We start from the raw sequence: 13302 nt of genomic DNA, 5'->3' as shown, positions 1-13302 counted from the left end.
GTAAATGTCTTGAAAGGTGGTATTATCCTCAGGGTTGAGTGGAGTTGCTGAGGTCTGTGCGAAGCAGACTACTCTAAGCCTGCTTTTACTTCCTGACGCTCTGTAGTCCAACTTGTCAACCACGTTGTAGGTTTTCTCTCCCAAGATCAATTTATTTTACATGCATTTTACTTTGAAGAGAGAGTTCTGACTTTTTGCCTGCTGAACAGGGACAAAGGTCCATGGTCAAGGGTTTTTCTATTAGAAACTTTAGTTCAAAGCCTCGGTGAAAATTCTAACTTTGCTTATGTGAGATATGTGGAAAAAAGTGCCGTTGTGAACATGAACATGAACAACATGTATGACAGTGCAATTTTCAGAACATTTTATTAATTATTAGTCCAAGCATGTGCTGAATAGTGGATTCATACATCTATGTTTGAAAGCCAACCGATTTATCTTTACCTGTCTCTGCTAACACTGGCATTGGTGAAGGACATGTCTCGAGCCCTCAGCAGTCAATCAGCAGGCTGACACACTGACAGGCTGTGTCTACAGTTGGGTGCAAAATTAGGAGAAAGAAAAAGACATTTTCCATATGTCTTTAGAGAGGAGCATCTGAAGAAAGTCCACAGAGACGCATGAGGGAAAAACAGACATTTAAAATGTATAGATAGATTTTCAGGTGCACCAAAACTGCACAAGATTTACAGGTCATGATGTGACCAAAGCAATGTTTTAACCAATCTGACATGAAAACTGGTATTTGTAGTAACAGAGCTGCAATGAAAATAACTTGAAATTAGATTGAAATAAGTCATTCACCAATAACTTGTCAGTTACACCAGTAACATATGGACCACCTGACCTGAGTCCGTACAGAAGCTATTTTGAACCCTCCAGAAATGGAGTCAGAATCCACTGCCCACAGTTGGAAAAACCTCAGATCTTTGGTTGTAATCAACAGCCCTGTTCAAGTGAGATAGACATTTTTACCCAGTTCTACTGAAGTGAGCTTGTAGAAATTTTGAATGAGGATTTTGTAGGGAAATACAGTTAATGCTGCTCTGAACAAATTAGCTTTGCACTGACTATTAATGATGGGCTCCTGTTTCACCCACTATAATGCAAATGAATGCCTGGCTTTAGTACTTTAGTTGGCTGTGGAAAAATGAGCAGCCCAGGTCAGAATCAGTCGGTAAGTGTTCTGTGGCAGGCTTTGGATTTTACTGCTGACTGTAATAAACAAGCTCCTGTATCATCATACCTTTGGACATTTGTTAAGAGTCAATAGTACCAACCAAAGACTTATCAGACGTGTTGGTGCAAGTGTGAGGTCTCAGCATGGACGCTGTGCTGCCTGGCATTACTTTCTATGACACCGGACTCAGGGATGGTTAATAGAAGCCCCAGAATCACGGAGGCTTTCCAGTCCGTTGCTTCACCGAAAAGCTCCTCCTGGAAGCCTCAACAACCAGTGAATATCGCCATCTGCTGGGAAAATAGGCATATGAAAGCCTATATTGGTCCATAGCGCGGAGGGTTTTACTGTTGCAACAGTAACAGCAAAAAGAGTTTACATGGAAGAAGAATCCCTTAAAATGTCCAATTAAGCATATTCAAGCTATTCAAGGACAAAATAAAATAAACATCACTGTATGGGCTGAAATATATGTATTTTGTATAGGAATCCATTGTATGAGCAGCATTCTGGAGGCCTGAGTCAATAGCCAAAATGTTTTCTTTCGAATTTTAAGGAAGTTTAAGGAATCAAAATCACCAGTCTAGACTGTTGAGATGGCTTTTTAGCCCGAATTTAAGCTGGCCCGGATTGAAGGGAGGTTTAAACATTTACATAGAAGAGGAATCACCTCTTACCATTCAGTTTCATCCAAGAGAGAAATAGTTCTGCTGATAGAACCTGATATCTTTTGGAGCTGCCCAATTATCTAGTCATGCTGGTGATTATAAGAGTGATATAAAATATTTTTGGTGATAAAATCAGCTGCTCTTACTCTACAATCTACCGGGGAAATGGTTCACCCCCTCTGTTGGTGCAAGACAAATATCTTGTAAAAAATATTAATAGCGGCCCACAAAAAACTAAAAATGGTTGTATAGCACCCCTCCAACAAAAACAGACTGTGTTTGTATTTTGACTAATGTTTAAAATATGGAAAGGATAACCTATGGGTGTTTAAATATCTGCAATACTTGGAAAAATGGATTCTATTTGTGACTACTAGAGATTCTCACTCAGACGCTAATTTATGAACCAGCTTATATCCCATTAGTATAACCTAGAGGAATGTTTAGGCCTCTTTTATGTTTTAATATATTTTGTACACTTTTTAAATGTTCATCTTATTTAAAAAAGTACCCAGAGATATTTTTTTAAATAATAATAAACGATGGTTTACACATACAATAAGGTCATCTTGCATAAACGGACATCAGAACATCGAAGAAAGTAACGCCATTTAGAAACTGGACAATTACAGAATGTTAACACGAAGCACCAGAAAGAACCGTGTATAGAAGAGCTGGTGATCTTCCAGGAAGTCTGTAGCTCCTCTTTCGGCCAGCAGGGCTTCTAAGAATCCAGGAGCAACGCTTTGACCGTCCAGAGAATGAACCAGAGCGGTCTCCTTATGTGCTTTCTATTACGTCCTCAGTCGTGTTTTAAATAGTGAAAGAGCGCAGAGCGCGGATCAGTCTGAGTTAAGTTTAGTAGCCAAACATGTCTGGAAGAGGAAAGGGAGGTAAAGGTCTCGGCAAAGGAGGAGCCAAGCGGCACCGAAAGGTTCTCCGCGATAACATCCAGGGAATCACCAAACCAGCCATCCGCCGTCTGGCTCGTCGCGGTGGTGTGAAGCGAATCTCTGGGCTGATCTACGAGGAGACCCGCGGTGTGCTGAAGGTGTTTCTGGAGAACGTGATCCGTGACGCCGTCACCTACACCGAGCACGCCAAGAGGAAGACCGTCACCGCTATGGACGTGGTCTATGCTCTGAAGAGGCAGGGACGCACTCTGTATGGCTTCGGAGGTTAATTCTCCCTATCACTGACCCCAAAGGCTCTTTTAAGAGCCACTCACATCTTGTAAAGAGAATTCCTGTCCAGACTAAGGAAACCATATAGCAGAGTTCAACAAGCAATAATGACCGGACAAGGGGAAAATAATTAGTGTGTGTATACGGAGGGACGTATTCGGAGTACAGAAAATGGTTGCAGCAAGTGCGGGAAAGGAGAGTGCGTCCTTAGGCGCACGCCGCGCGGGTACCCATATTAAACTACTGCAGTGATTTAATTTAATATCGTCTGAACCAAAATATAAGTTGGTGTGACATTACCGATAAACAAATGCATTAAAATAAATGATCACGTGTATGGTGGCACCTTTTCTTACAAGCATCTGGATATGATCAGTGTATCAACATTCAATAAAAACCTCAGAACAAATGTGGCTAATATCAGTGGGACAACTAACAAGGAAAGCCAAGAACTTTACTGGAGGATCAGCTGCAGCAAAGTTGGCAAATAGGAACTGAGCTAGAGACACTCGAAATTGGAACAAAAGCCACACTGGCACCTTTTGACACTGTAAATAACCCTAGCATAGAAGCAATATTATGTATTGTCCTGAAATTTTAAGTCTGATAATCCTTTTGCATGCCATGTTCAATTTCAGTTTATTTAAAAAGAACTCAGAGGCAGGTAAGAGAGCTACAATTAAAGGGAAGAATATGTAGAAAATTGAGAGAATTCAGTCTCACTAAATGCTAAGGATGGGCGGATCGATCGCGTGGTATCGATATATCGATACTAACTATAAAAAAAATAATTAGGGGTGTATGCATCACTTTCCGCCGTTTTAGATTAGTTACTTAAATTAATATGCGCCGGGACACCCCTATACCTGGCGGCGTATTGAGCTGGCCCATGTCACGTGACAGGAGGTAGCGAATGAGCATCAACCTGCAACATAGCCCGCCGACACAGAGCCGCAATCGTCTTAAAAGCAGAAAAGTGCACTAAAGGTGTGGTGTCGTCAGACATTGTTCTAGTTAATTTTCCTCATGGAACAACTGTCTTATGCAGGTTTAAAGGATAAGGAAATCCTAGTAATCAATTGACCATAATAAATTGTATATAAATGGTCTGTATTTGTCTTGCGATTCATCTTATATGTAATAATATTTTGACTAACAAATTGCCAGTAAGAAATGAATATACCAGTATTGAATCCCAAAAGTGTGATATCACCCATCTTTACTAAATGCAGTTCAGTTCAAATTAGTTCAAGATATAAACAGTTGTGTCTTCTTCTGCAAGCACCTAGGTTTCTCCATGAAATAATGCATGTAATATAAATAGCAAATTAAGGAACCTTTACTCTGAAGGAAGATGTGGTGGCTCTTAGAAGAGCCTTTGGTTGAACGAGGACGCCAGCAGAGGTCTACTTGGAGCTGGTGTACTTGGTGACGGCCTTGGTGCCCTCAGACACAGCGTGCTTGGCCAGCTCCCCGGGCAGCAGCAGCCTGACAGCGGTCTGGATCTCCCTGGACGTGATGGTGGAGCGCTTGTTGTAGTGAGCCAGACGAGAGGCCTCGGAAGCGATGCGCTCAAAGATGTCGTTGACGAACGAGTTCATGATGCTCATGGCCTTGGACGAGATGCCGGTGTCGGGGTGCACTTGCTTCAGCACCTTGTACACGTAGATGGCGTAGCTCTCCTTCCTGGTCTTCCTCTTCTTCTTGCCTCCTTTGGCGGCCGTCTTGGTCACGGCTTTCTTGGAACCCTTCTTGGGCGCGGACTTGGCTGGTTCAGGCATTCTGCTTCTACAGATAGTAACTCAGAGAGAGGGGAGGGTCGCCCTTTATACCAGCGTCATGGAAATACCACTGTGTGGTCTCCCTTCTGTGATTGGCTAGAGAATAACCACGTGATTCATTTTCTCAATTGTATGTGGGGAAACACTGACCTTGTAGCTCATATTATGAGTTTTCATACTACTCACTGTTTTAGAAATAATATATTAATGGCATTACTAAAAGTGTATTTCCTAATGACTATACACTATCAAAATTTAAATGAAATTTACTTTTTCTAATGTCTAGAGCACAATAAATAGCAAAGAACATTAGTGGATCCTGCTATAATGAATCCAAATGCACAAGAAAATAAAATATACTGTTTATGTAGATTATACCTGCAGTTCATTGTGGATTTAAACTCATTTAGTCATGTAAATGCCAAGTCTTATTGGATTCAGCATGAAGAAAATGGTAGTTTTACCCCTGACTTCTTGCCACTATGTTTTGCCGTAGTTGTTAAGTACTTTTATTTGTAAAGTCTGAAGGACAGTTGGAGGTTATGCATGTTTTGATTCAAATTTTGTGGACAAGGGGGGGGGGGGGGGATGCTCCTTGAACAGATTTGTCGTGGCTCTTAATTTTATGAAATTGAACAATATTGAACTGACATGCAGCATGGATTAATTTATTTCCAGATAAATTGCTGGATTAATGAGCACATTAATAAATACTAAATAAATACATCTATTTTGAAAATCAGTTTATGTACAATAAACATTTAATGCCTGGACTAAGAACTGCAACAGTGATTTAAAAAAAAAAAAAAAAAAGTTTCAGTTCTAGGAATAATCTTATTTAGAAGAGTTGATGTGGCTCTTAAAAGAGCCTTTGTTAATGTGTATGAGCGGCCAGTTTAAGCTCTCTCTCCGCGGATACGACGGGCCAGCTGGATGTCTTTGGGCATGATGGTGACCCTCTTGGCGTGGATGGCGCACAGGTTGGTGTCCTCGAAGAGACCCACCAGGTAGGCCTCGCTAGCCTCCTGCAGAGCCATGACAGCCGAGCTCTGGAAGCGCAGGTCGGTCTTGAAGTCCTGAGCGATCTCCCTCACCAGGCGCTGGAAGGGCAGCTTGCGGATGAGCAGCTCGGTGGATTTCTGGTAGCGACGGATCTCCCTGAGAGCCACGGTCCCAGGCCTGTAACGGTGAGGCTTCTTCACTCCGCCGGTGGCCGGGGCGCTCTTCCTGGCAGCCTTGGTGGCCAGCTGCTTCCTGGGAGCTTTTCCTCCGGTGGATTTACGGGCGGTCTGCTTGGTTCTGGCCATTTCTGCGTTTCACCCTCTCACGAGCCGAAAGGACAAAATTACCCGAACTACTACGAAGGCGCCGCTCTTAAAGGTTCGGAGCAGCTGGCCCAACGATGACGCGGCTTCACACCCGGAGTCGTGATTGGTTGAAGGATGGTCGTGGCGCTCAGCCCCGAGCAAGCAGCGACCCACCAGGCGAAGTGCCGCTCCTTATTGGTGGATGCTGTCGTTTTAAAAGGCCGCCAAAGTTCGGAGCGAGCGGCTTTGTCTCGGATTGGTCGGGCAGGCTCAGCGGATCCGCTCGTGATTTATAAATAGAGAGCGTAGCAAGTCAGGTCAGTGTTTCACGGACTCGCGTGTTTTTGATAAGTACATAAAGATGAGTGGTCGAGGAAAAACCGGCGGCAAAGCCCGAGCTAAGGCCAAGACTCGCTCTTCTCGGGCCGGGCTCCAGTTCCCAGTGGGCCGTGTTCACAGGCTGCTCCGCAAGGGCAACTATGCTGAGCGCGTTGGCGCCGGCGCTCCTGTGTACCTGGCCGCTGTGCTGGAGTATCTGACGGCTGAGATCCTGGAGTTGGCAGGAAACGCTGCCCGCGACAACAAGAAGACTCGTATCATCCCCCGCCACCTGCAGCTGGCTGTGCGCAACGACGAGGAGCTGAACAAGCTGCTGGGAGGAGTGACGATCGCTCAGGGCGGCGTGTTGCCCAACATCCAGGCTGTCCTGCTGCCCAAGAAGACCGAGAAAGCCAAATAAGTGTGGCCTTGCTGGGCGAGCGGGCACCAAACGGCTCTTTTCAGAGCCACCCACACTGTGATAAAGCGCGATTGTCCTAGGCTGTAAAGAAACGTAAAATTCGATTAGGTTGACTAACGTCAACCAGTGACGGGTGCTGCAACACGCAATCTTTTATAAAAACTAGTGTTGAATGCGCATCCCATCGATGAACTTAAGCTAAAACTGTCAAGGGAAACAACTGGCATTTGTCATTAACACAGCATGAATCTCTTTACATGTGTCAAACTTTGAAAATATGTATTTGATATTCAGCTTTCTTGTACAATTTTGGCAAGTTCCATTACAGAGATCTAAGTAAATGTACTAATAACTAAGATGTAAGCCCTCCGTGTGTGCACACACCACTTATATGATTATAATATAATCCTCATTAGTTATTTGTCATGTGTGCATGTCTGAAAATCAAGCTGTAGCAGCAGGAATGATGTCTGAGATGTGGTGGTGGCTCTGAAAAGAGCCTTTTGAAAGAACCCTCTCAGGGCTGCTCGCCATCCTTTACTTCTTCTTGGGTGCTGCCTTCTTGGCTTTAGGCTTGGCCGGAGCCTTCTTTGCTGGAGCTTTCTTGGCTGCAGGTGCCTTCTTCGTCACTTTCTTGGGACTTCTGTTCACCTTCTTGGGGCTTTTTGCGACTTTCTTCGCTGGAGCCTTCTTTGGAGACTTCTTGCTGGCTGCGGGCTTCTTGGCTGCTGCTGCCGCTTTAGTCTTCTTGGCTTTTGGGGCTGCCTTCTTGGCCGCGGGTTTCTTGGCTTTCGGGGCTGCCTTCTTGGCCGCGGGCTTTTTGGCTTTTGGTTCCGCCGCTTTCTTGTTCATCTTGAAAGAGCCAGAGGCTCCGGTGCCCTTAGTCTGGACCAGAGTCCCCTTGGTCACCAAGCCCCTGACGGCGATCTTGACACGGGCCTTGTTCTTCTCCACATCGTACCCGTCGGCTGCCAGATTCTTCTTCAGGGCGGCCAGAGACACGCCGTTGCGTTCCTTGGATGCGGACACGGCCTTCAGGATGAGCTCGCTGATGCTCGGGCCCGATCTCTTCACTTTGGTAGCCTTCTTCTTTGCGGCTTTCGCCGGAGCGGCTGGTGCTGGCGCTTCTTCTCCCATCTTCGTCGATCGTTGTCTCAATGAGGTGACGAGTCCGCGGGACAAAACTGCACTTAAACGCACCATGCGGACCGTGAAGACTCAACCCGCTGGCCGCCTGCTCACAGCCGTCTGCAGGGCGCCGCACTTGTGCTTTCTCTCCTTCCAGAAAATGTGAACAAATGAAGGAAACCGAATCGCCGAATGCTGCCCGTGGACCGAACCGACAGCGAACACTTTCTTCTACACACTCAAGTCACAAAAGCTTCCCATTGCTGCGCTGTTTCATTTGTTTAGCCACGAAACCTCAACGACTCACCGTCACAACCACCGACGTCTGGAGACATTCACCTGCTAAATCTCTCCTAAAATCTGTGAAAATGCAACAATCTTCATCTAGAACACGTTTCCCGGTAGATCACAAGTTTCTTCATTGACTCCGGCTGAAAAAAATCATTTAATTCTGAACACTTTTTCAAAAACGGGAGTTATTCTACAAGCAGCAAACACATTTCTGATGGTTGCGGCTCGATGGCGGCAGCGCCGATGTCAAACTCGTTAAGCCCGATTTCTAAAGATTATTCTAAAACAATGATTAAAAAACACTTTACGCATCTTTAAGAAGTTACATTTATCACACTATTTGTACACATTCCTTCATAGCTGGCTGGCTTTCACATGTCCGAGAGTCCTTTGTAGCCTGAAAGTGAACGAGGAACTTTGCAAAAGTGACCGTGATAAAGTTTTATACGACTATCATCTTACTTTGAATTCCCGAACTCGAATCTGGACTAGAATTTATTCTTGAGACGTTCATTGTCTCCTCCGTTAAAATTGTCATTTTTTCTTGAAAAGCACAAAATGGACAATATCAGATTACATTCTATTTCGCCAATTGTCTAATTTAACAGTGCGGACAACAAATTGATAATGCCACAGAATTTTATTAGCACTTACTGCTAAGACACACTGGCATTACGGACATCTCAGTAACAATGCTATAGAATGTATGTTTTACAACTTAATATCGGGTGCCAAGACATATTGGAAGTCTTAAATTTGTACAATATCTGATACAACTGCGTCATCCACTTTGTGTGGTCACTACATTTTGTGCATGTGCTACACGTTTAAATGTTAAATCATGGTGACTATCCTGAAGAAAAATATAATATAGTCATGGAAATACCACTGTGTGGTCTCTCTCGTGTGATTGGCTAGATCATAACCACGTGACTTTTTTACTTGAGCGGTTGGTTAACGTTTACCCCCTACTTCGTCCAGTCATCATCTGGAATTGAATATTGGATGGGTGGATATCAAAAATATTGGAAATTATAAAATGACAATGAATAAGTAATGAAAAATAACCAGGAAAGGACAATACAAGATATGAAGTAATTATGTTAAACATAATTAGCCCTATCAACAAATGTTAACGTTTAAAATTTGATGTGAAGTCTTCGCCCTTTGTTTACCAAACAAAACTCAATGAATGAAACATCTTCCTGGCCAAAAAGGGTCATTTAAAAAAAAGACATCGAGACTGGTGTATTTTTGTGGATCTGCCTCAAATTTAGAATTCACACTAAATATTTAATAATTTTTACCTCATTTTTAACATTTTAGTTTCTTTGTTTAGAATATATGAAGTAATTATTTTGTACAATATATTAAGCACCCATCAACAAATGTTAAAGTATAAAATTTGATTTGAGGTCTTCATGCTTTGTTTACCAAAACATTGTATGAATAAAGCACATCTTCCTCATTACAAATGGTCATTGAAAAATATCTAGACTGGTGGATTGTAGTTTTATGTGGAGATGCCTCAAAATAAAATGTTCACTGATGAAACATTTCAGCATACAGCACTTCACCTGCTTAAGAGGAGATAGTTAAATTGATTACCCCCCCATCCATCCCCCTTTGTAAAGGTTCATTTTTCCTCTAGCCTCCCAGTTTTGAGTGTGAATAGCTTTGTTACCTATTCTTCCGTTGAAGTGGCTGGGTATGTTCATTACCAAACACAAACGGCACGATAACTCATGTTTAAGTCAGACCAAATATTTGCTTTTTGGTCTTCTACAGCTCTGATGCTACTAATATGTCATTTCATGTTCTTGTCGACCTTGCTCCAAGTATATGGTTTCCCGTCAACTGGCCAGGTTGCGCTGAAATTCTACTCTTTACAAGATGTGAGTGGCTCTTAAAAGAGCCTTTGGGGTCAGCGATAGGGAGAATTAACCTCCGAAGCCGTAAAGAGTGCGTCCCTGCCTCTTTAGAGCATAGACCACGTCCATGGCGGTGACGGTCTTCCTCTTGGCGTGCTCGGTGTAGGTGACGGCGTCACGGATCACATTCTCCAAAAACACTTTCAGCACACCACGGGTCTCCTCGTAGATCAGCCCAGAGATTCGCTTCACACCACCGCGGCGAGCCAGACGGCGGATGGCTGGTTTGGTGATTCCCTGGATGTTATCACGGAGAACCTTTCGGTGCCGCTTGGCTCCTCCTTTGCCGAGACCTTTTCCTCCCTTTCCTCTTCCAGACATTCTTGCTGTTTGACTAAAGACAAACTGACTCCAGTGCTGCGTTCGCTTCGTATTTAAAACAAGTCTGAGGACGTGATTGAAATCGGTGAGGAAGACCCTTTGTTTCGTTGCTGGGTCGCCCCTGCTGACTGAAACAGGAACTACTGTTTTATTAAATAATGTCAATTATTGTGAGATTGAGAAAATCAATAAACACCTGTTGATGATGTGTGTTTGTGACCCGACTTTTAAACATTTTGATGCGTTTTGCAGCCTCCTACGTTTGCCTCTCTCATGAATTAAAAGAAGACGGAGCAACACAGAAGAAGAATTTATGTGTTTAGGTGTTGCATGAATAACGTAAGTCAAAATAGTTTTAGGCACATTCACAATTGGGGTAAATAATGATTTCACTGTCAACCCAGAGATATATGGCAGTTGAATATTTACAATGAATCAATAAAATCTTGTCCACACATGTCAAAGAAGCTTTACATAATAATTCAGAATAATTCAAACTCCAATATTGGTGGGAAATCTGATTTTCAAAATTATTCTCCAAGTCTCAGCCCATCATTCCTCCCTGTTTTCTTTAAGTACAAATATAAATTGTAACAAATGTAAATGAAACAAAATAGAAAATATAGAGATTTAAAGTGAAACATGTGAATCTACAGATAAAAACAGATGAAACAGATGAACATAATGTGTGTGATATAAATTTAAAACTGCTTCATTATGTAGAGAAATCACAAAGGGATGATGAAAATGAAAAAAGAGTGCGATCCTGGACCAAATGGACTGCCCATAGAATTGTATGTAAATTGTATAGTTTAAATTACATGGGAGTGGGTGAAATGGTTAACAAAAGAAAAAAAAGGTAAAATATTCTTTATGTGGAAAGAAAAGACAAACTTTTGTGAACTGATAGGTGTACATCATTAAATAACGAGGTATGGAATAGGAAATGATAAACAATAGAAATAAAACAACATAAACCCATTACTTCCTTTTCAAATACGCTTTATTAAAGTCTCACACAAGAAAAGACAAACAATATATAAAACTACATCTTTGACATTTTCATGTCTACAAGATAAACACAAACATAGTACGGTACATTAAGATTTGGTCTGTTTGTGACATCAACAGGTGCCAAGGTGTTGTTTGTTCTTAAGTTCAGTGTCATCTGCTTCTTTAGCTCAGCTGTTATTTGTTCAACCACACAGTGTTGTTGATGTACAAATTAGCTAAGTCACCACCACACACTTTATTTTCCGTAACTTTGTTACAGTGATGCAAATAACCATCCGAAAGAGCTCTTGTTGGAGTAAGGAAAGTTTTTCTAAAAAAATTCCATATTATACTGATTTACTCTTGATGTTTATGTTTAAACTTTAAGTTATATCTTCTGTTAGTCGTCTGACACTCAAGGAATAGACGTTCCATTGTTTCCTCCTCCTCTTCATTGTAACATAGCACCATTTCAGAACTGTCTGGACTGCTATATGCCCCACTGATATCAGTCACATTTCTAATGTGCCACCATGCATGTTATTGCTTGTTTGGGTGTATATTTGTTTGTTCGACATGTCACAGCAATTTATATATTTTTTCACCAGCGGTTCATTCTCCCTCTCTTTTTAGACCAGGTACAAATTTTTATTACCCAAGCAGCCTTTATGTTGAGTCCTGAGGAAATATTTTTGCAATACCCAATCTTTAATTTTAGACCTAAGTCCATTACTTCTAAAACTCCCTCTTTTTGTTATCAGGTCCATTGCTGCCAATGACTCCTGTTTGTGGGCACAGGTTGCATGAGACATTGTTCATTTTCTTCAGTTGTAACTTGTGAAGAGAATTATTTTATCTTGTTAGCATCTTTTATCTTATTAGCATGCGTTATACTATATGTTTTTGTTTTATGTACAGTTAGTTTAGAAGTTAGGAATACTATATACTCTTTAGTAGGAATACACATAAGCAAGTCAGTTGACCCTTCTTTGACATGAATACTGCTTAGACAGTTGGAGCCAGGCAGACAGGAAATGGTAGACCCTCATCGTAAAATATGACAGCATAATTTACTGGTGATTGATAAGTTCCTGGACAGGAATAAGACCTCTGACCTGGCCATCTGAGAAGACAATGGAGAAGGACTGCACCAACACCAAATGAGGCAGGAAGAAGAAGATGAAGTCACCCAAGAAGAAGGACTGGATTGGACTGAATTAGCATCAATAATTACATATGTCTTTCTATATAAACTGGGCCAAGGGATAGTTAGGTGGTCAGACTTCATGCCCTGACAATTGACTTTGTTGTTGCTAGGGTTATGAACTGGCCCGGAGCTCTGTAATATTTGTATATTGAATTGATTCTGTTTGCTAAATACATTTTGAAATTGACATTTGTTTACTTGAAGTCTTCATTTAAAGAACACGCGGATTGGCAGTGACACACGAGAGGTATTGCAATCCAACACTTGATGTCATCCAGGTTAATAATGTCTTAATGTGTTTTATCCATTTTTTCGCTTGGGGATCAACATATTTTCCCATTAAGTCGCAATAGTTCCCATTTTTGTTTAACGATCTACAAGGAAACTTAAAAAAAAATTGAAAATTTTGTCTTGAATGGTCTCCCAGAGGCAGATACCTGGGTCTTTTAGGATTCAAGTTTTATTGGAATATCATGTTGAGTTCTTTCTCTAGTCCTGTTACGATTTCAGGATTCTTAAACAAGCCAGCATTTAATTGTCAAGAAACTTTTCTATTGATTTTTCCAAGTTGC

The 13302-nt window shown here is 42.0% G+C and overlaps 6 protein-coding genes across 6 annotated transcripts; 2 read left to right on the top strand and 4 right to left on the bottom strand.

Moving 5' to 3' along the window:
- Positions 1-349: 349 nt before the first annotated feature.
- LOC130513526 (histone H2B 1/2-like) lies at positions 350-4845 on the bottom strand. Its single transcript, XM_057012309.1, has 2 exons — positions 4370-4845; positions 350-2934 (listed from the first exon to the last, which is right to left on the bottom strand). The coding sequence occupies exon 1, from the start codon at positions 4811-4813 to the stop codon at positions 4439-4441; it is 375 nt and encodes a 124-aa protein (XP_056868289.1). The 5' UTR covers positions 4814-4845; the 3' UTR covers positions 350-2934; positions 4370-4438.
- LOC130513536 (histone H4) lies at positions 2720-3441 on the top strand. The gene has a single exon (XM_057012322.1). The coding sequence runs from the start codon at positions 2720-2722 to the stop codon at positions 3029-3031; it is 312 nt and encodes a 103-aa protein (XP_056868302.1). The 3' UTR covers positions 3032-3441.
- Positions 4846-5664: 819 nt separating the features above from the next.
- LOC130513515 (histone H3) lies at positions 5665-6272 on the bottom strand. Its single transcript, XM_057012298.1, has one exon. The coding sequence runs from the start codon at positions 6118-6120 to the stop codon at positions 5710-5712; it is 411 nt and encodes a 136-aa protein (XP_056868278.1). The 5' UTR covers positions 6121-6272; the 3' UTR covers positions 5665-5709.
- A 119-nt stretch (positions 6273-6391) lies between these two features.
- LOC130513524 (histone H2A) lies at positions 6392-6990 on the top strand. Its single transcript, XM_057012307.1, has one exon. It carries the CDS (start codon positions 6482-6484, stop codon positions 6857-6859), a length of 378 nt encoding a protein of 125 aa, XP_056868287.1. The 5' UTR covers positions 6392-6481; the 3' UTR covers positions 6860-6990.
- A 79-nt stretch (positions 6991-7069) lies between these two features.
- LOC130513492 (histone H1-like) lies at positions 7070-8244 on the bottom strand. Its single transcript, XM_057012273.1, has one exon. It carries the CDS (start codon positions 8060-8062, stop codon positions 7397-7399), a length of 666 nt encoding a protein of 221 aa, XP_056868253.1. The 5' UTR covers positions 8063-8244; the 3' UTR covers positions 7070-7396.
- Positions 8245-8417: 173 nt separating this feature from the next.
- LOC130513537 (histone H4) lies at positions 8418-10592 on the bottom strand. Its single transcript, XM_057012323.1, has one exon. It carries the CDS (start codon positions 10528-10530, stop codon positions 10219-10221), a length of 312 nt encoding a protein of 103 aa, XP_056868303.1. The 5' UTR covers positions 10531-10592; the 3' UTR covers positions 8418-10218.
- Positions 10593-13302: the final 2710 nt, after the last annotated feature.

Source organism: Takifugu flavidus, chromosome 17 (genome assembly GCF_003711565.1).
Source record: "Takifugu flavidus isolate HTHZ2018 chromosome 17, ASM371156v2, whole genome shotgun sequence".
Taxonomy (NCBI): Eukaryota; Metazoa; Chordata; class Actinopteri; order Tetraodontiformes; family Tetraodontidae; genus Takifugu; species Takifugu flavidus.
Note: the sequence above shows the minus strand (reverse complement) of the source record. Positions and strands in the feature narration are given on the sequence as shown.

Coding starts and splice junctions, on each gene's coding strand:
- LOC130513526 (XM_057012309.1), bottom strand. CDS start 4,813: ATGCCTGAACCAGCCAAGTCCGCGCCCAAGAAGGGTTCCAAGAAAGCC.
- LOC130513492 (XM_057012273.1), bottom strand. CDS start 8,062: ATGGTGCGTTTAAGTGCAGTTTTGTCCCGCGGACTCGTCACCTCATTG.
- LOC130513536 (XM_057012322.1), top strand. CDS start 2,720: ATGTCTGGAAGAGGAAAGGGAGGTAAAGGTCTCGGCAAAGGAGGAGCC.
- LOC130513515 (XM_057012298.1), bottom strand. CDS start 6,120: ATGGCCAGAACCAAGCAGACCGCCCGTAAATCCACCGGAGGAAAAGCT.
- LOC130513537 (XM_057012323.1), bottom strand. CDS start 10,530: ATGTCTGGAAGAGGAAAGGGAGGAAAAGGTCTCGGCAAAGGAGGAGCC.
- LOC130513524 (XM_057012307.1), top strand. CDS start 6,482: ATGAGTGGTCGAGGAAAAACCGGCGGCAAAGCCCGAGCTAAGGCCAAG.